Genomic DNA, 21,117 nt, shown 5'->3' with positions numbered 1-21,117 from the left:
ATGCCCCGGAAAACTTTCAAGAAGTCAGACATCAAATCCAGGCCTTGCAAATGTGAAAACGGTGCCTCTCCTCTAACACCCACACTTTCATCCTAACACTTAGGAGGTTTATGTTAGTTTTCCCATACTACATTTTTCAGTGCATGAGAAAAAATATGATTGCAGTTGTAATTGTGGTGTGCCCTTGTAAAGTCTGTCAGGTGCTAGAATACTGACCCTACTGCCTGTGTTAATTAGATAAAGTTGCAAAAAAAACCAAACCAAACCAAAACAAAAAAAAGAAAAAAAAAAAACAACAACCCAGGCACTATAAATCAGATGCTAAGGTGGCAGGGGGAGAGGGTAGGGAGAAAATCTGTTCTGTTTTAGCTCTGACTCACTGTTTGCTTGCAATCAGAGAAAGGATGTCAAATCAAGAGTTTCTTATTTAATTCACACAGATCATAGATGTCCCACCCAGTGACAGAATTGGTGGGGTTTGGGTCAAGCCTGTCACAGCAAGTAAAATAAGTATTTGCTGTGAAATGAGTCATGGTGGTTGATACCTCCTTCCATAAGCTGAAGTAGAAAATGACTTCTGTTTGGCAAGCAGATCTTTTTTCTATCTATTCTGCTGAGGTCTCAAGAAAGTAGGCCACTTCTTTCATACTGGTTGACCTTGCCCAACAAAGTCAATCACAGCTCCTGAGCAAAAGTACAAATGACAAGCACATCTCAGATGCTTGTGTGAAAAATATTTTGGGCTTTTGCAAATATTCACTGATGAAATTGAGTGTGTAAACTCATAATGATGCAGTAAAAAGACTACTTTGGCTTATGTGCAGCCTCTTTGGAAGAGGCCCTGAAGAACAGTACCAGCTTCCAGATGAAGATTTTAAAAAGAGATGATTTTATAATTTGCAAACAGATCTGAGGCTTAGTTAGAATGTTAAGTTTAAATACTAGCAATTTTAGGAAAATTTGCAACTCAGGAATGACTAATACTGGTTTTCACCCTGATTCAGTTCATCCTTTCATCCCCATAGTATCTGGTTCCAGCCTATATGCTTCACACAAATGCCAGAGCCAAACTCTGGTGGCAACTCTTTGGTGGCTTTCCTAGAGCATAGAAATCATACAGTAGCTCTCCAACAGGAAACCAGGCCAGAAAACAAAGGAAATTACTTAATGCATTTCTTCAGAGGAAGAAGATATGGATGGGAAAAAAACAGGGATTTAATTTCTTTAAACGTGTCTATGCAGACTTTAATACACTGTCATGAACAGCCTCATGTCCCTAATATTACTAGCAGAAAGCTAGCTATGTTTTCCAGGCTGAAACAAGCTTACATCTACCCACCCAGAAGTACCAGCAATGTGAGCTCAAAAAAGATAGCCAGGAATACCCTTAGACTATCAGTTTTTCAGAGCATATAAAATGTTTCCTTTAATGCTTGTAAAAAGTTATCATTACAATTTAATTATGTGTTATAGTGGCCAGTATTCACCTCAACTCAACAGAACATGAGGACCCCCAAAAAAGTACAACTGTTGATAAAATACGAAGAATGCTAAAGGGTGTGCAGCGTCAAATTAGTCTATTCTTAATAAGTCGGATACAAGTTTCACATAGAATATGACAGAAAAGCAGCCCAATGCACTCCAATATGATGCACTCAAAAGGAGCAGCAACCATCAGGAAAATAAAAGTTTTTCATACTGACAGGTACAAACACATCTTGTATTACATACATTGCCAGACAGGTTTTAAGGAAAATAAAATTCACAGGAGAACAATAACAAGGATTTTATACACTGGAGGAACAGAGTTCTAAGGAAAAGATGATCTGAAATTTGAGTCATTCACTTCATTTTCAGGAAGTTTAGTCCAGGTCCTAGATTAAATGAGTCTGCACAAGATTTCAGTGGATAACTGTCCAAAAATAATGAGAATTAATATTATATATAAGATGAGCTCTGCACTTAAGAAGCAGAGCTGGGAAAAGGGAATTTGATAATCTATAAATATTTGAATGCTGCAAGCTACATCTGATTGAAATTCATCAAATTTTCATTTTCTTTTCCAAACAGTCTCTGTGAAAAATGCCATAGCTGTTAAATCTTGCTAGGGTTTGCTGAAGGAGGTTCTTCCTCTGAAATTAAAATGCAAACTATTTTGATACAAAATTAAAAAAATAATAAAGCAACAAACAAACCCCTCTGAATTTTGGGGGAGCAAGTAGGAAGAAATTCAACATCACTGTTCTCTCCAAGGTTTCTCTTCTCCCTTCTATCTGCTGCCCTGTTTCATGTCCAAGTAAACAGGTGTACCAAGGGTAGGGCAGCGTAAGCATAGAGTGTCCATCTAGAATCTATTATATCCAAGTTACTGCTCTTTTTCAGAAACTTCCTAGGTAGCTTTAGACAAAACATTTTAGCTCCTCTGAAGCACCAGTGTATGTAGAGGTACCAATGCTTCCCCTCCTGCTGACATGACTGTCCAGGAGCAGATGGGTAAATCCCGACCCAGATTATCTGAGTACACTGCATCCTGCACGTTCCAGAGCATTTGCTCTGTCTAGATGTTCACTGTGGCCATATTCATAGACATGTAGAGACCATGGGAAGATCACGAACCCTTACAGCTACTAAAATGATGCTATCATTATTCAGAGGTAGTTTCCCCAAAGATTATGTAGAAGAGGGGCACTTGAAGTGCTCCCAAGGCTAGCTTTAGAGCACTGTATCCTCTGAACAGAAGCTCCCTCTCTATTTTGCCTGCAGGTTCTCTTTGGTTTAGCTTATCCTCTGCACTATAGAGAATGAGAGCTCCTTAGCTCATAATCCTGTGGGGCAGGCACTGCTCATAGTCTATTAAATATTTAGACCTTCATACAGCAAGTAACGCTTCTAACTTGTTTGACTTAAATTATACCCCACTGGCAAATAAAATTAGAGAAGATTTGAGTAAATCTACCTTTTAAAACAAAAGCTGATTTTCTCTGTGTTCAGCCATTTGTAGGATTAACTTGTTTAACGGGTTCTTATGTGCACACTGTTTTTGTTTTCATGGATATTAGACAATGAATTATTCATAGGGGGGAAATCTACAACATGAATTTTCATAACATATTTAGTCCCTTTTGTCCTATTCATAAATCAATCCTGATTACTACAAATGACTGTGTTACTCCTAATGGTTCACTGATGACTCACTTGGCCCATTAATTCAGACCTCCTCTTCAAGATAAAGGATATTAGGAAGCTGCCACTAGTAACGGGAAACTGGAAGAAGGTCCTTTGTGACATCCCTTCTTCCCCTACACAGAACAGACTCCATTGCCTGCTGCTTTCCTTATTTACAGACACACACCTATTCTCTAGTAAAAAAAAAAAGACATTTCCTATACTGCCCCTGTGATAAATTTGCATGAAAGGAAAGAAGAAAATGGCCTTATTAATCTCAGTAGGTTGTTTTCATGACGTGGAAGGAGGACAGAGAACAATGGTTCATAGTATCTACATCAGAAATGGGAGCAATTTAGGCCCAAACATATAGAGATATCATTGAACTAATACGGGAATGACAATAGTTATGTCACCGGTGACATAGATCACAAGGTATTTGCCTCTGTTGCTGGACTGCTGACGAGCTGTCATCATTGAAGAGCCATTGTCATAGAGGAACAATGCCTCACCATTTAAAGCAGAAGTAAATGGAAGGTGCCAATTTTTATACAGCCAGCACAGCATTTATCAGCTCCTTATTGCCCAGCTGGGAATGAAGAAAGGATTCCACCCATTTGAAAATTATTATTATTTGCTACTATATTGGCAACACAGTACATTGAATAGTTTTAGAAGAGAAATTTATGCTCCAGAATTCCTAAGGGCCAACACTCAATCCTTCACAATACACACAATAAAACAGAGAATGAAAACACATTTATTTCCTTTCCAATCCAATTGCTACTGTGCCACAATGGTTAGTATTGAATACCATTCTTTTTCATGCATCGGAGCTCTATGCTAAACTCTAATTACCAATGTCAAAAGGGAAGCATTCCCCAGAATGATACCATAGTTATTCATTGCAGTTTCCACTGTTGCTGAATACCTGTTGAATATTTCTGAGTACTGGGCTGAAAAGAGTGCAGTGTGTCCCACTGCAATGCTATGCTCTTTTACCCCATAAAGATCGCACAATCCCAGGCAATTGACAGTTTGGAAAAGAGTACATTAACACTAGCCACTAAAAACTTTTTATAGTATAGAATGGCATAGAATGAGCAATTACAAAGTTAGCTTTTAGCTTTCCCTTGGGAATCCATGCAGAATCATAGAAAGGTTAGGATTGGAAAGGACCTTAAGATCATCTAGTTTTAACCCCCCTGCCATGGGCAGGGACACCTCACACTAAACCATCTCACCCAAGGCTTCATCCAACCTGGCCTTGAACACCGCCAGGGATGGAGCATTCACAGCTTCCTTGGGCAACCTCTTCCAGTGCCTCATCACCCTTACAGTAAAGAACTTCTTCCTTTTATAGCTAACAAAAACTTCCCCTGTTTTAGTTTAAACCCATCATCCCTTGTCCAATCACTATAGTCCTTGATGAAGAGTCCCTCTCCAGCATCCTTCTAGGCCCCTTTCAGATACTGGAAGGCTGCTATGAGGTCTCCAAGCAGCCTTCTCTTCTCCAGGCTGAAAAGCCCCAACTCTTGCAGCCTGTCTTCATATAGGAGTTGCTTGAGCCCCCTGGTCATCCTTGTGGCTCTCCTCTGGACTTGCTCCAACAGTTCCAATACAATAGTTCAAGTGATGTCTCCCAAGAGAAGAGCAGAGGGGCAGGATCACCTCCTTCAACCTACTGGTCACTCTCCTTTTGACGTAGCCCAGGATACGGTTGGCTTTCTGGGCTGTGAGCACACCCTGCCAGCTCATGTTCAGTTTCTCTTCAACCAACACCCCCAAGTCCTTCTCCACAGGGCTGCTCTGAGTCAATCCTCCACCACTAACAGTGATGCTCATTAAAGATACCCCTTAACCTCAAATCTGGGGGTGTGCTGTACAGCATGGACAGTGTTGGCCTGTTATAAGCTAATCACTGGTGTAATGTGTCTGATGTTGACCAGGACAGGAGGGAAGTCACAGAGACTCTTCCTAGAAAGCCTCCAGCACCTACATCCAACCCGTTGATAAGCCAACCTCTATGGTCAGAAATCTAGACTTTCCAGGCCCAATACAAGCACACCAACACAATTCTGGATCTGAAACAACCTCCAAATCTTCAATCAGTGCTATTGGTGAATGTTACTTTAAATCCAGCTACTTAAGTAATCACCATTCATGACAAAACAGAAATCATCAAGCAGCTGTAATCCAAACCCAGTTCCAATTAGACTCAAACTGAGAGGAAAATCTACTAGTTCACTTAAACCCCCATTTGCACCCTGGTTCACCAGAAACTTCCTCTGATCTGTGACACATCGCCTCACAGGGGTCTGACTCCAAGTCTGACTCCTCTGTCTGATTTGGCACGTGCATATATGATCAGGAAGAAAGTTATGCTGATCTATTGTCACTGATACAGAAGGAGACTGTGTCGCTTTGGCCATTTGATTAATTTCTTGTCATTTCTTTCTAACACTAAAACCTTCTGCCCAACCAGGAAGCAATCACCAAATACACAGTGTCTAACAAAGAGCAGATCAAACATATCTTTCAAAATTACTTCCACAGACTACATTTGGCATGGAAGAAACAAACATTTTTATCATAGATGTCCATGAACTCACCACATCCTGTTGTCCTGTCTGTAGCACATATCTGATATTTGGGGATATTCAATGCCTATGCGGGTTGACACCTCTGAGGTTGTATTGGAGACTCAGAGGTTGAACACTGGCGAGTTCCTTATTATGGTAGAGAAACACAGGGTAAAATAAAAACTACCATTACCTAGAAAAACCATTCTGTCCCTCTGAGCTCTGTATCTTATTTTTAGCTAAAGTACTACAATTGTACATTCAAAAAAATCAATTTTTAAGCTTTTAATTCACAGGTTACAAACTACAATAATAATTAAACCAATCAGTACTCTAATACCTGTTTAGTATTGTAAATGGGTAGTTTCATGCAGGCTTCCACTTCTTTATTCAGAATCTGTGTTGATAATCTCCAAGCACAAATTCTTGTAGAAAATGAACCAAGTTATCTATGTTCCATCATATGTTTGTAAGAATATAGAGAAAGAGCTACTACCCTGCAGAGGCAAAACACAGACAGAAAAATGGGATTTCCTCTCCTGGAATATAGATAGGAAAGATCCTTCATGACATTTGCAAATGGCTTCATGCTCACTTACTAAGCTACTTTCCTTTATTTTTGGAGCAAATGCAAGCCAAAACCTGAAATACTTTCTGCATATTTATTTAGAAAGGCAGTTACATCACCACACTAAGAACTACCTTTCTTTTAACTGCTTACTAAAGCAGTTAATTAAAAAGAAATAAATTAATGTTTTGGCATCTCTTTTTCTTCTAGATTCTATATTGCATTGTTTTCAGAATTTAAAACATTCTCAGCTGCATTGATTCCATGAACAGATGGTATTATCAGCCCACAAGAATCTGTAGAGGGCAATTATAAAATTCAGATACAAGATTAATACAAGGAAATTAATTATCAATTATAACAGTCCAGCACTGTGTACAAAAAAATTCTTGTTTTGCTCTGACTCTACAGAGACATGCTAATAGGTCTACTGATGCTTACAGCTTTACCAAGTGATGCATTCAAAGCCTCTAAGAATCGCTTGTAATTTTAAGCTTTCATTACATCAGAATTTCACTATTCTTTTCTCCTCTTTCTTTGTTTAAGTGGAGAAAACTTAGTTAAGAATGAAGAAACCCATATCACTCCATGTCCCTCTTGCTGAGGAGAAAGAAAATGTTAAACCAGTTCTTTTCTCTTTTGCACCCTTCTTTTCTGGATAGACCCAGAAGACACATGTCCAGCAAAAACCGGATCCTACAGAGATGATGAAAATGTGGCCCTTTTGTCAGTAAGACAGCAGCAGTCTGGAAAAGTGAATGATGCAGGACCAGACTATCTTTCCCCCAATTCTGGGAGCAGAAAAACCCAGCACAGTCAGTTATTTTAAAAATAAGCACAGCAGATTACTTGGTGACCTATATAGACATCCCTCTCCCCCAAACACTTGGTAGGACTCTGGGGGCTGGTAGGCTAAGGGAAAGCAGATGCATCTACAGAGCCTTTGTCACGTGTGATGCTGGCAGATACACCTGCAGTTCTGCGTTTCTGCCATTCTCATCCCTTTCAGAATGGGAGGGGCAGGGAGGGTAAGAAAGACCAACTTTGTCAAGCCAGCTGAAACCTGTCACATTCGTAGAAAATGCATTTTGGGGGCAAAAAATAAATAAATGCTATCCCACGCTCACACTGCCTTCAGATTCTTATTCATTTCAGTATCCAGCTACCCAAATTCCACTTGCTTCAAATAGCAGCAGAGAAAAGGGAGTGAGGGGAAAAGGAAATGAGGAGCCATCTACAGACTTAGAAACCATTACAGGGCAAATATGGATATAAACTAATAACAGAGAATGGGATATGATCACACCATATGGGATCAACCCAACTGATCCCAAAGGACTCATTTTAGATAAATGTGCAACCCGTGTGAGAATCTCTCTCTAGGCTTGCTTATGACACACTGCCTCAGTTTCCAATTGGTAAAGGAATCATTACAGTGATTAAAAAACATTCATCAGTCCTACACTTGCTGTGGTGCTGGCAGAAGCCTCTACATGCCATGTGCTGGGAGAGCTTCAGAAGTGGGTTGCTCTACCTAGAATCACCGTATTTTCCACTTGAAGTCTATATTTTGTACAAATGTACCAGCACATTTGAAAACAAAATAATTTGTTCTTGCTGTTAACTTATGTAAAAAATCCTGCTTCATTTGCCTGACATTAAGAAAACAGAGGAAAATAAATTGTCCAAGCAGACCTGGTACTGAGATGATAACAACCCTGGAGAGATTACTGTTAGCTGGCTATGCCATCTGCTTAGTGGATGCAGAATCCAAGGACTGCTGTAGTCTATGCAAAGACCAGCTTTAAGACTGATGCAAAGTCAAGGAATGCTAATTGAGTTAAACTGATTGAAAGCTAGATAATGACAGACAGTGCAAGAGCAACAATGATTGGCAGTGGGTCATTCACAGCCTTTCTCTCAAATATCATTAATCTGTATCATTTCTTGTGGCATCTGAAGGCACAAGAAAAACTAAAATTTGTAGTTTTTTTCTCCCCATATGGAACTAAAAGGGGGAAAGAAGGTCTAAAAACTATGCTCTTGTAAAAAACATTTAAGTACCAGAGTCAGATATGTCTGACCCCCTTTACTCAGTGTGCAAGCAAATGAGCCACAAACTGAGATCAGATGATCAATATTCTACCTATTTCAGCAGATCTCTTAAAAACTTAGTGTAGTATTTCTGACCACATGGATAGAAAGGTCACTGTTTAAGAGACCTTGTCTTTACCACTGCTGACCTGACAGGTCTCATACATGCTGTTACAAGTCCCAGATAGGCCTACTAATCTTGATGGCCTCGAGTACCCAGAACTGAATTTTCTCTGTAAGTTTCCACTTACACTTGTCCAACTCCAGCACAGCTACCATCAATTTAGATCACTGCAGAAGAGTACCAAAATCAGAGAGAACACTTTCAGTGCCTAGTTTCCTTGAGCAAGAAATGTTACGTTTTCTTAATTTTTTCCCCATTTCAAAATAAACAGAAATACAGACACACACCATGTACCTTTTAACTGAGTAGTTATTAAAGACAGCATTCTGTAAGACCACACCTAATTCTACTGCGGAGTAGTGAACCACACTTTGACCATGTGTTTCAGTAAGTTCAACGTGAGATCTGTTTGTACTGCATGTTGCATTTCTGCAGCTTCAGCTAACACACATGACCAGATAGATCTAAGTGCAAGGTTTGAAAGTCCCATAATCAGGTAATAAGTGCTAGTGAGCTGGGATAATAAATGCACTGATTCTGTGGGAGGATGAAGAGGCTGTATTCAGAAACAGAAACACAATCATTCTGAGCATAACTTTCACAATGGGAGTTAGAAGTGGCCCCTTCTCCAGGAGGTTTTTTAATATGTTACATCTTTCTGGCCTTACAAGAAAAGTCAATCAAGAAAGATACAAATAAGGGGGAGGGGACCACAGTGTGCAAAATGATAAAAGGAAAAATTTCTAACGTAAACACCACCACACCAGGTGGACAACCAGTAACCAGAAATGCCCCTGCAGTGTTTTTCCGCATCTGTGAACTAGCCCTGAACTGCTAGGTCAAAAGGGTCAGGAAAAACACAAGTTCATTTCTCTTTCCATATTTTCACTATTTCCTTCTCTCTCCAACTTTAAATAAAAAAAAAAATAAAATAAAAAAGGGGAGGGGAAAAAAAAAAAAATGAATTCAACAATGGAAAGTCCAGACTTACCGAAGCTACTAATGTTTCCAGATCGCAGAATATGCTGCTAAAGGGCAACTAATTTGTTATATAGCAGGCAAGGCTTTGTGTCTCCTTGTCTGCCTGATAAATGTAGACATTTCTGTTCCCCCAGATATCGTATGCACCACATTTCCAGCGTTATGTACATGGCCATTTATTAATTTTCTAGTAATTAGTATCCTGGGGACAAATCCTATTGCCACTCTAGTTACCTAATGCAATAAAATATTGCAGAAAGCAAAGTGGGAAGAATTTCTTCTGTTTTATTAGCATTTGCTAATTTTGATCTTTCTAATGATGTGTACTGACCCCTAGCCCGGTAGCTGTGTTTCAAAGCAGATTCTTTAGCAATTTTTTGTTTGATTAAAAACAATTACCAAAGAGGAAATTGGAATCAAATACCTCAGCAGTGGGGAAGCTTTTGACTTAGGACTTTTACTGTACAGGAACTAAGTGAGAGGAGTATAATTTTTAAGAGCTGCCTAATTCAGAAGCAAGAAAAAACCCCAACAGATTAATGACAGGCTAGATATTAGGAAGAAAACTAAGCTGCATTCTTCCTCCCAGAAGCATACTCCTTTGCACACTGAAAATCCTGTTCCTGGTTCTGTTCGTGCTTGCAAAACCTGTCAGAAACAAGGCTGTTGCAGCCATGGTAAATGTACGGGTACAGGCATCTGAATGAGGTTCCTTTGGCCAAACTGTTCAAATGGACAAAGGCACAGAAGCAATGCTTTCCTATTTGCTCTTTGGCTTTCAGATACAAGGACCTCAGCTTCTGACATCAGGCTCCCTCAGGCTTCCCATTTGGGGAATTTGGTAACTTCTTTTGGAAAGTTTACTGGCTATCCAGGAGCTCAGTAATCCTTACAAGCAATGACACTTTTATGCAGCCATTTAAATATACTTCAGGATACTACTTACAGGCACATAACATTGAACATTGTTCCCCATATACAAGCTTTCTTAGCCCAAAACTGAGGAAAAGAGCACAGCTTCCCTGAGCTCCAGCATGCAGAGATGATTTATTTAAGAAGGTGATGAATTTTCATACTGGATGCAGTTACTGAGGTCCATGCACACACACAGATACCTTCACATGCAAACCTAACAAGGTTCCTAGGGAACTTGTAGCTGTTACAGATTCACAGGCTCCTTCACTCAGCTCCTGGGAAAGCACTTACAGCTGATTCCATGCTAATTCATTGCTCAATGAATAAGTAAAATCTGTACAGTATAATAAAATCATTGATCATTATGCTTTAAAAATATTGACTCCTAAATATTTAGGAAGCAGTGTGTACTCAATAGAAATGTTTATTGGCACTGGGAAATTAAACTGTCACCCATGAAATAGTAAAACTCATTAATGCAGAGTTTCTTTTTAAGCATTAGGAATTAACTTTATGACTGCATCAGTAATGATAAGCCTCAGCTTTAAATCGCCCGCCATTTAGTATGCATGAACATTGTTAAAACATATTAACCGTGATTTAATTGACTGAAAATTAAGAAAAGGTGAAGAAAAAAAAAGAAGGCTATAGAGAAAGGTTCAACGCCAGCTCCTTTGGCACCGCTTCCCAGCGGGAACGAGGGGACAGGGGCAGCCGGCCGCGGGGCAGCCGGCCGCGGGGCAGCCGGCCGCGGGGCAGCCGGCCGCGGGGCAGCCGGCCGCGGGGCAGCCGGCCGCGGGGCAGCCGGCAGAGCAACAGCGCCCTCTAGCGTCCACAGCGCCCTGGTGGGGCCCTTGCCCGCCCAGCGCCGCCCGACGGGCTGCATCCGCGAGGGAGGCCGCGCACGGCGGGGCTCGGCTCTGCTCTGCTGCCTCCGGTACTCTCTGCTTTCTCTGGGGAGGGCAGGGCATGGAGCCTCCGGGCTACAAGGCCCACCAGTGCAGAAGGTGGCCGACTGCACAGAGCTTGCCGAAGCTCCCGGAGAGCCCCCGCTGGTGCCCGCCCCCAAGGCATGGCAAAACCCAGTGGCAGGGAAGGCTCCTGCCTGCGGGGACAGACTCCGCTGGCATCACCCGTAGTGCCAGCAACAATACTCAGGAAACTTACGAAGGGATTCCCGAAGAAGAGGGAGCGAACAGGTATTTTCCAGCTGGGCTGCTGTAGGGGAAGCGGGGACGAAGAGCACGCCCCACGACCGCGCCACGCCCGTGGGAACCGACGGCACTGGCTGGGACAAGGGAGGATTCCCAGTGCCGCCAGCGCAACTCCGCCGGGTTGGAGCGTGGCTGCACCCGAAAAATCCCGCACCCCCGACCCATGCGGGAAGGACCGACCCCTGCCAGCCCGGCGAGCAGAGCCGCGCAGCTCCGGCCCTGTCCCAGAGCCAGCACCAGCAACAGTGGACGCAGAACAAGGCGGCCGGAGGAAGGGCGGAAAACTGTGAGGGAGAGGAAACCGGTAAACGGCTTGTTGCAGGCTCCAGCAGCTCCCGCTCACGTCCGCATCCGCACCGGGAGGACGGTGGCGAGCAATCTGTTAATCTGGCCGCAACTGTGCATTTCTAAGCTCCATCAGCAAACCGGAGCAGCGCTAACTTTCTTAGAGGTCACGCTGCAATAACCCCCATTTCCAGGGACTTTTTTCCCATCTCTCCCTGACACCACCCTCCCCCCAACCCCAGACAACCCCTTGCGCTCCTTCTACTCACAGTTTGGTGCAGTTAATCCCAGATGCCAAAAACTGAAGAGCAGCAGAGTGAAGCCCCCGAGGACTTCGGAATCCATATTCAGCCCCGGAGGAAAAAGCTAGCCGCCCGCCTGTCTCCTCCGGTCCCAGACTCCGAGAGCCTCCCAGCCTGTGTGCGCTCCCTTTTCCTCCTCTCATTTACACCATTCAGCATCCAGGCAGGCAGGCAGGCAGTCCTGGCTAAGGGGGAAGTGGGGCCAGGATCGGCCGAGGGACTCTCATCCGCGGTTCTCAGAGGAGCCGCTCCAAGCGCCGACAGCAGCTCCCGAGCCGAGGCGGCTCCCCCGGCTGCTGCCGCGGCGATTCACCTTGCGAGCTCCGGCCGGGAAACAGCAGCCGGGCGCTGGGCACCTCCTTATAGGCGAGAGCCTCGCTGCTCTCCACCTCCGCCCAGCCCCCTGGAAGTCACTCCTCCTCGCCTCCCAGGGAGGATCTTTATTGCAATCTTCACGCGTTGTTGATAAGCATCAGAGTCACGGAGTAAATCAGATGCCAAGAGGGAAAAATACAAAAAAAAAAAAGGCAAATAAAATGAAATCTTCGTCTTTTTTTTCTCCTTCTTCCCCTCACCCCCCTTTCCCCTTCTTTAGGTACTGCTGTGGATGAAACATTTTAAAGAGCACCCAGCTCAGTTGTTTGTTTGCTTTTGAATACATACGTTACATACTTACATACACATAATTAAAATATACACCTGTATCCCAGCACATATAGTGCCGGCACAGCCCGACCGGCTGCAGTCCTGGTCCCGGAGCTCAGCCTCATCCCCAGGCAGTAGGCATGGTGCCTCCGACGGGGCAGACGCTTGATCCCCTCTCCTCCCGCGGGGGGTCCAGAGCCTCCTCGCCGAGCCCTCCCAGCACGCAAACGGAAGCGGCTCCAGGGCTGTGGACCGGACCAGACCCGCACCCTGTGGCTGCATTCCGCTCCCGGCTGGAGAGGGCGATGTTTGGCAAATCCGGATTTCATGACGGATTGATTAGCCGACTGCTCAGCGGCTGAGCAGGCTGTGATTGTCTTCCAGAATGCCGGTACAGAGAAGCAGAGTTTGAAAAACAGCCTTCTGGAGAGCTCCCTGAGTTGGCACCTTGGGCCATGCCTGGCTGCCTCCTGCACACCTGCACACACGGAGGGTACATGTCCTCTCAGGAACTCTAGCTTAATCACTGCTGAGATCTCACCTTGTTGCTTTAATGCGGCATCTCCCAGCATCAATAGAGTGCTGCATCAAAGGTCAAAATTGCATTAGTGATTCCACTGTAGTCTGCAAGGAGAGTGTGTTTGGACCATTGAAGTCTTTGGGGGGTAGGGGGAAAGTGGCTGGTCCTCAGCCATAATCCCTTACAACTGTGAGGAGTAATCAAAAGAAACAGACTGTTCACTAAAGCCATCCTAATTTGCCAATGGAGAGTGGAAGTTTAAATTGCCAGCATGTAGTAAGCCTTATATTAAAAAGTAAGGAGGGTGGAAGAAAGACATTATGCTTAGCTATTACATACTGTATCAAAGAGAGGTGTCGGGGGACATCTTAGCTTTAAAGGGACACTCAGCCTGGAAAGCAAAAATCCATGTTTAAAAAATGACCTTATTATTTCACCTTCTGTTGTTACAAGTGACACAAGTGACACAAGGTTAACAGGGAGGAAGACTGCCTAGCACTGAGGCTTTCAGTCAGAGTCAATAGGGGATTCAGCCAGACAAAACTAAGACTTAGGAGGAACTTAAAAGCCTAATGAGCTCTCCAAATCTGTTGCTTTTGCCTTTAAATACCATGCACACCAAGGCTGCACACACCAAGGTTTCATCTTTGCTCATGAAAGACCTGACCCAGTTGCTCTGTGCTTCACTTACGTGTGAGCCCAGTGAGACTTTTGGAAACTAGGGGTAAGAGTCAGTCCAAGGCTAATGCATCTACATGAGGTATCTGCTTTCTCCTCCAAAGGCCCTGAAAAAGGTGTTCAAATAATCACCCAGGAGATGTTAGTGTAAGGGCACAGACACTTTCTCTATGCAGGCCTGTTTTTGAAGGGAGTGAGGTGTGCTCATTTCCCTCAGTGGGTGAGGGAAACCTTCAAGTTTTCTGATCCTAGTCAGAAACAGCTCATCTTCCCCATACTGATCATATACAAAGCTGGCCCAGAAGCTAAGAACTGTATTGCTTTGACACATTAGGCCACGAGGCTGGAGTATTGAGAAAATTATGTTATTAACTTGACTTTTTCAGGTGAATAATCAAGCTTTAGAAGTGCTAGCAGTGCTTCCAGAGCTACCACTTGAGTAAAGCTAAGCAGTAGAATATATCAGAAAGCTTAAAGCTAGAGTGGATTTGCTCTAGAGACACACAAGTCTTTGACACAGTCACAACTTTGCAACTATGTGTTCTGAAATTAGCAGAGGAATTCAGAATAAGGAGATTAAATATGGGATGCTTTTTTTATGCTTTCCTTTTAAAAAAATGATTAAGATTAAATGGACTGTTTCAAATATTTTCAGTGTCTCTTTAAACTATCTGGCACATTGGTTCACTTTGTAACTGACTCACTGAACTAATTAGTGGCTTGTTTATAGGAAAGCAGATGTGGAAATGAGCTATGCAGACTAATTAAAAGATGTCAGTAAATATGAGCCCAATCCTGCAGTGCATCCCAGTGGTTACCAATATGGATCTGACTACAGGATCTGGACCCCAAGTACACCACTGGTTTTCAAATCACGCTTGTGAGACCTATCTCTCCCATAAGCTCCTTTGTATCATAAATGCCAGGTAGGTGCCTTAAGATTTGTGAATGTTTGGGTGCAGGAGCACTACAACTGAGAAGTTATGACTGGAGTGGAGGGCTACGCAGCTGTTTGTTGCAGGAAATTATGTAAATAATGTCAGGTTTAAGGGGGTTTTGCCAGCAAGATTTTCATTAGGGTAAATTTATTAATCACTATTAAAGCTGTTCAGACAAAAAGTATGGCTCATCCTCAGACGCAGATCTGAGCACCCTGGGTTTTGGGAAAACTCAGTTGTTGATTTAGTTTTAGTGTATCTGGACTTTTTTCAAAATGACTGTGATGGTTGCTACTGAAGGCAGTTCAAGCCTTGGCAATGAGTGAAGGTTTTGTTACATGTATAGTGGTAACTCCTTTCTAACTCCTCCTTTCACTGTGGCACATGTTTTCTCCTCTTCGATGAAAGCAAAGCTAACCTTAAGAGTGAAGGCCCTGAGATCTTTCTTTTAAATTCTCACCTCTTCTTTGACACATCTTGGTTATACCCTTTTGACAGTCACTCAATATTCATTCCCTGTTTGTTACACAAGGGGAACACATACTACTTCTTCACATACAGATGGCAGGAGAAGAAATATCCTAACTTCTGGCATATGTTCAGAGTCTGCAGTCATGATGATCATATGAGCACCTTTGTAATTTCAGAAGCAATGTAGATCATGATTAGGTCATCTGGGGCTGTATAGGAAGGGGTCCATTAGTTCTGCGTGAGAAAACCTAACATGGGCATTCAATTCTACTCCTCCCCAGTGGCAGCCAAGTGCCCATATTAATGCTGCTCAGGACACAAGCAATAGATGACCTGCATGATGGGGAGAGGAAGACAGGCAGCATTAGACCAGTAGCTGTTCTTGTCACAGTATTAATGGCTTGACAGTGCAAGCAGCAAGTAGCTGAAATTCAGCATTTAGTTTTTTAGCCTCAGTGTCCTATCCAAGTTTGTTCTACCAGTCTGGAGCCTTATTATTTGGGCAGAAGGAACCATTTGTGGGACTTAGATGAGAGAATATGAATAGGAGAGCAACAGAAGGACATGAACACATAAGGAAGAGCAGGAAAAGCTGGATGCCACCAGGGAAATAAGGGTATGTATTTTTGAAGGAGAAAGCTTTTTAATTTAAATCTTTATCTGTGATCAGATAAACTTGTTTTCTTTCCTAGAAACAGTAAACAGCATTAATACCGCTATAACCCATACTGAGTTTGCCACTAGAAGCAATAATATTTAACCCATGAATACAATCAATCCAGCTGTTTGGGTAATTGCAGCTGGAAGCTTTATGACTGACCCCAACCCTATAGCATTCAGGGAAGGAGAATATGTGTATTCTTTACACTTATGTATATTAATTTTGAAGAGCACATACTACCACAAACTTCACTGTATGTAGGTTTTGGATCACCTGTTGCTGTTTCCTGTTGATAACCAGGAATTTGGAAAATATCATGTTTCTTATAAAAAAACCTAAAGGTCATGTAAAAAAAAAAAGAAACCTAAAGGGTTGTTTTTGTTTTTGTTTTTTTTTCTTAGAGTTCTCCCCTATAGAAAGAAAGGACTCATTCATTAGAAAGAATATGTGGGAAGCTTTCACAAAACACATTGACCCCAAACAGGTGAGTGCAACAGCAGGCTGCTCATTATCCTTGGATAGTTCCACAGCATACCTAAGTCTGGCAGATAAGAACATTTAATGATCTGCTGGGATAATCCAATGGCCAGTAGCATTTTTGAGATGCATGCTGAGATTAGGGTGAAAGAAATCAGATGTCAAGCTGTGCAGTGATTATTGGAAGACAAAGAGCTACAATCACCTTTTCCTTCCCATTGCTTTTCCCTACATTATTTTACCACTGTCTGCTGGTATTATGGCTTTCATTACATTACCTTGTCTGCCTATGAAGACATTTATGTCAATCATGGGCAGATACAGCTACTGGACTTAAAAGATCAATCACCAGACTAAATAATAGTACCAATGGCTATGGCTACAAACTACCTAAAGACTTCAATAGGCCTTACATGGGATACACTCCTCCCTGGTTAATTCCAGTGACAGGACAAAGAGGTCAGAGAGGGCATGGTCCATAGTCAGCTCTCTGTGATGGTTCCCCACCAAATACAGTGGTCAGCACCAGCTGGGCCAGCCACTGTTGTCTCTGAGCAATACCCTATTCTTACTAAAATGTACTGTCATCCTGTCATATTTACTGTCCCAGAACCAGCTCTCCACCATTGTCCAATGGAAGGATGAACTTCATGAGGTGTTGGCATAAATGCAAAACCCATTCCTGTGATCTCATCAACCACAATCAGACCTGAAGAGAGAACTCATACACTAAGAAATGCAATTTCTCTCTTCCCACCCTCCTTTTGAAGCCACATAAATTAGAATGAAGAAACCCATAAAAGGGTCCCTGGACAGTTAGATGTCACAGAATAGATGTAATCCTTGGAGAACAGCTGTCTAATGGGAACATAATGTAATAAGAACTATGAGTCCCAGCTGAGGTCAAAGCCCAGAGTCTTTCCTTACAGTACTTAGAAACTTCAAGGCAAACTAGAGGATTAAAAAAAAAAAAAAAAATAAATGACAGAAGTTGGGAAGGCATTTTAACACAAAAACTGTGTTTGACAGACATTCCAGTTCAGACCCAAAGTCAGAAGGGAGACAACGTTATCTGTATGAATATGTATTTGCATATGTAAAGAAGGCAGCTTTATTTGTTATTCATTAGTCAGTATCAAGTCTCCATTTTGCAGAGATTCAGTCATTGTCACAGAATTATAATATCTGCCATGTCACTGATGTGAGTAATGACATTTAATGGTCACTGGGATAGATTTTTCAGAAGCAATTAGTGATTTTGCATGAACAACCAAGGTATCCCTTAAGGGGCAATTTTTCAGAATGATTTGGGCCTTTACCTGCTGTGTCATGATCTGTCTGTCCAAAAAGGACAGTTAAAAGGAGAGGCATTCAAAATCATTAGTCTCTATTGAACACTTCCATCCCAATGTACCACTAGCCTATAGTCTCATGCTTGAGGAGAGAAACAATCACCTGGGCCTAAATACATAATGAACAACTTTGAATGTCTCCATCATTTTGCAGAGAAAGTTTGCAAGGAGTGAAAAAGAGAGCTAATTTCATCAAATAAATCATTCGTGACAAACGGCTCATCCAGTGCTAGCACTCAGAAAATTATTATTAGCAATAGCTGGGCTGGGTATGACAACCTATATTCAGGCATTCTTTTTTACTTCCCTGCTTGTCCTTCACTAATGTCTATTATGGATAGAGGTTGGAGAGGAGTGAAAAGAGGAAAGTTGTGTGGAAACTAATGCAATCATTAGGTCATTTTTAACCTTGCTGTAATTATCATACAGAAGGAGCCAAATGAGCATAATGGAAGGCAAGACTGTAATTTAGACTTCCCTGAAAAAGAGGAAGAAATGAATGTACTTTCTTTCAGAAGCCATCAGAATTTCTAGGTTTAATCCTGCAGGAAAAGCAGGTCCTGAGCATTCCTGTATTGCTCACTTCTCAGTGGCACAGGAGATTCAGAGTCTTGGGCCCATGTTTTTACAAAAACCTGCGTTTCTAACACTAATGTTGTCATATTTTTTGAATGACATGGAACAGAAAACGGGATTAATAGAGGTTCCTTAATCACAGTATCATTGACTGCTTTTGGCAAGTCCTTGCTGAGGCCTGGGGTGGAAGTTAGTCTGGATTAAACTATGAAAATCCCCATATATATGTTACATTGTATGCACAGGTATTCATACATGTATACATATGTATATATGTATACACAGGCAGATATACACACAGAGAAAAATGTGTGAAACAGCAAATCGAACAAGGTAAACTCACCCCTCACTAGGAGATCCATTTATTTCATACTTACTGACTAAAAATGTTTATTTCCTCTAGGAAGGGGAAGCATTTGCATCAGAATGAAACAATTCCAAGTAGACCTACCACTGCCTTTTCAAAGTAAAGTGGTTTTAACTCTGTGAGGGATAGCTGATTATACCACAATGTGCAGGCCTGAGTCAGACACACTTGTCTTACTTCTGACTTGAGCCAGCTTGAGGTATAGGAAGACTCTGCTTTCTGCCAGTCTAGATTGCAGATTACACAGGAGTTAATGAATCCCTCCTACTCGGTAAAGATCTGCTGACAACGTGAGAATATTAACATAATGTAGCTATGTAGAGGGGTGAATATTCAGATGGTTTTTGCAATCAATGTATTTTGCATTAGTAAAAAAAAAAAATAAAAAAATCAGTTATTTTCAGCAACCACTATCAAAACTAAGTCAAAATAAAAAATCCTATTTGATGCACTTATTTTTCTGACTCTTAGAGGCTGTTTTTCTCTTGTTCTAAGGGTAATTACCTATACTTGCATGACGTTGTGAATTTCAGCCAGGGTAAGGAAAACATCAGACTTCACCATTGAAAGTTTTTATGCCTGAACATAGTTTAAACTAGAGCAAACAAATCCCATGACGTTCCCATCAAGAGGGAAAAATCCCAGCCATTCAAACTTTCTGTTCACTTCTCAGATGTGTGTTGAATCAATAGAGGTTCAGGCAGAAAATAGAAACAAACTACAGAGATTTCATTGAGCTCACATGAAGGAAGGCCTTTTTGGGTGTGTGCAGGGCTGAAGACGAAGGGGTGAAGTTGAGCAAGCCATGCCCTGGAGCTCACCAAAACCCCAGACTTTAACCTGTCATCCACACAGTTTGAAGATGAGTTTAAGCTTGAGACTGTATTCAGGCTCACATTCAAAGGTTACAGAGATGTATCCAGCGTCAGAAGACAGAATTAAGCCACAGAGAAAGTGTGGCAGATCCAGGAGGTTAGCCCAAATTGTCTTTGCTTTCTTAACTAGAATCTATGTCCTCTAATACCTCTCTTTTTCAGTTTGCAAATGAGTTTCATAAGTGTAACAACTCAATAGAATGGTAGTCATGTGGGACAACAGCATATGACTCAAATCTTATCCAGATCCAGGCAGCAAAGTAAGGACAGCATAAACACCTTACTTGACTTTGTTTCTCCACCTTAGGGGTTAAGATGCTCATTGCAGACAGATCCAGGCAGCAGAGAATCTCAGCAGTGACAGGAAGGCCACAAGCACTCAGATGTGCCACCTAAAAACCTTTAGCATTGTCTAATATGAAGAAGAAAATGTGGAAATTATCTGTACGCATCCTCTACATGTGTTAGTACCACTTATGTAATTGCACTTATTATAAGCAACTCAATTCCCATAGTGTCATTATGACGGATAAACAAGATGCAATATACTGTTTGCTTTATGACAATGATCACATAATTCCAGCTTCACTGCTTTTAACTGTTTGCATGAAACACTGATAAATAAAGCTTTGAAAGGCTGTCAGACAAAGACATATGAATGTCTAAGTGATACAAGTGAAATTATTCCCCAGTATAAATATCCCTAATGTTGCGAAACTAGTGAAAGCAGGTTAGGGGTGAACGTGATGCATTCTTTCCATCAGGTTCTCCTTGACAAAAGCTAAGCAGTGACTGCAACCCGCTATAATCATTATCTTCCACTTTCTTTTTGTATCTACCTTTGTGTCCATTTAGATCACAAGCTTTTTGGAAACAGGTGCCTTCTTCCTTGTCTATATGTATACGTGCGGTAGTCCTGATCTCACTATGAAGGGTTTGGATGTTTGCATAATATTACCATAGTAAACCATTAGAGAGTAGTATAGTAGTCTGCAAGCACGTCAGTGTGCAAAATGTCGCAATGAGAAAAGGAAATAAGAGTTACAAAGAGCTTAGGAGCATGGAGGGTTAATTTTTTTTTCACAAAAACATGTTACTGGAGCTGCATTCTGTAGATTAGCATTACTGATACATCCATTTTGTTAAGTGGATATAGTTGTCTGCTGACACATTCACTTGAGATGATTGCATTATTGAGGTATCTCACAGAAATTGATACCAATTCACATCAGTGATTTTAGCAAAACTACAACCTAGTGGTGTCAGCTTTGAAGGTTTAAAATCTTTTTAAATTAAAGAATGGACCATTTAACAGTAATTTTGGTCC

The 21,117-nt window shown here is 41.9% G+C and overlaps 1 protein-coding gene across 2 annotated transcripts in view; it reads right to left on the bottom strand.

Moving 5' to 3' along the window:
- The window catches only part of CNTNAP5 (contactin associated protein family member 5), a 269,159-nt gene extending 255,991 nt beyond the window's left edge, over window positions 1–13,168 (bottom strand). Inside the window, exons 1-2 of one of the 2 annotated variants that reach the window (XM_062607158.1) lie at window positions 12,930–13,168; window positions 12,198–12,680 (exon numbers count right to left, since the gene is read on the bottom strand). In XM_062607158.1, the coding sequence (XP_062463142.1) occupies window positions 12,198–12,273 (76 nt within the window). In that variant the 5' untranslated portion in view covers window positions 12,274–12,680; window positions 12,930–13,168. The remainder of the gene's footprint in view (window positions 1–12,197; window positions 12,681–12,929) is intronic. The other variant, XM_062607157.1, reaches the window with a different exon arrangement.
- Window positions 13,169–21,117: the final 7,949 nt, after the last annotated feature.

This window comes from Pezoporus occidentalis, unplaced genomic scaffold (genome assembly GCF_034315485.1).
Source record: "Pezoporus occidentalis ecotype Australia unplaced genomic scaffold, CSIRO_AGI_Poc_V1 ctg12, whole genome shotgun sequence".
Taxonomy (NCBI): domain Eukaryota; kingdom Metazoa; phylum Chordata; class Aves; order Psittaciformes; family Psittacidae; genus Pezoporus; species Pezoporus occidentalis.
Note: the sequence above shows the minus strand (reverse complement) of the source record. Positions and strands in the feature narration are given on the sequence as shown.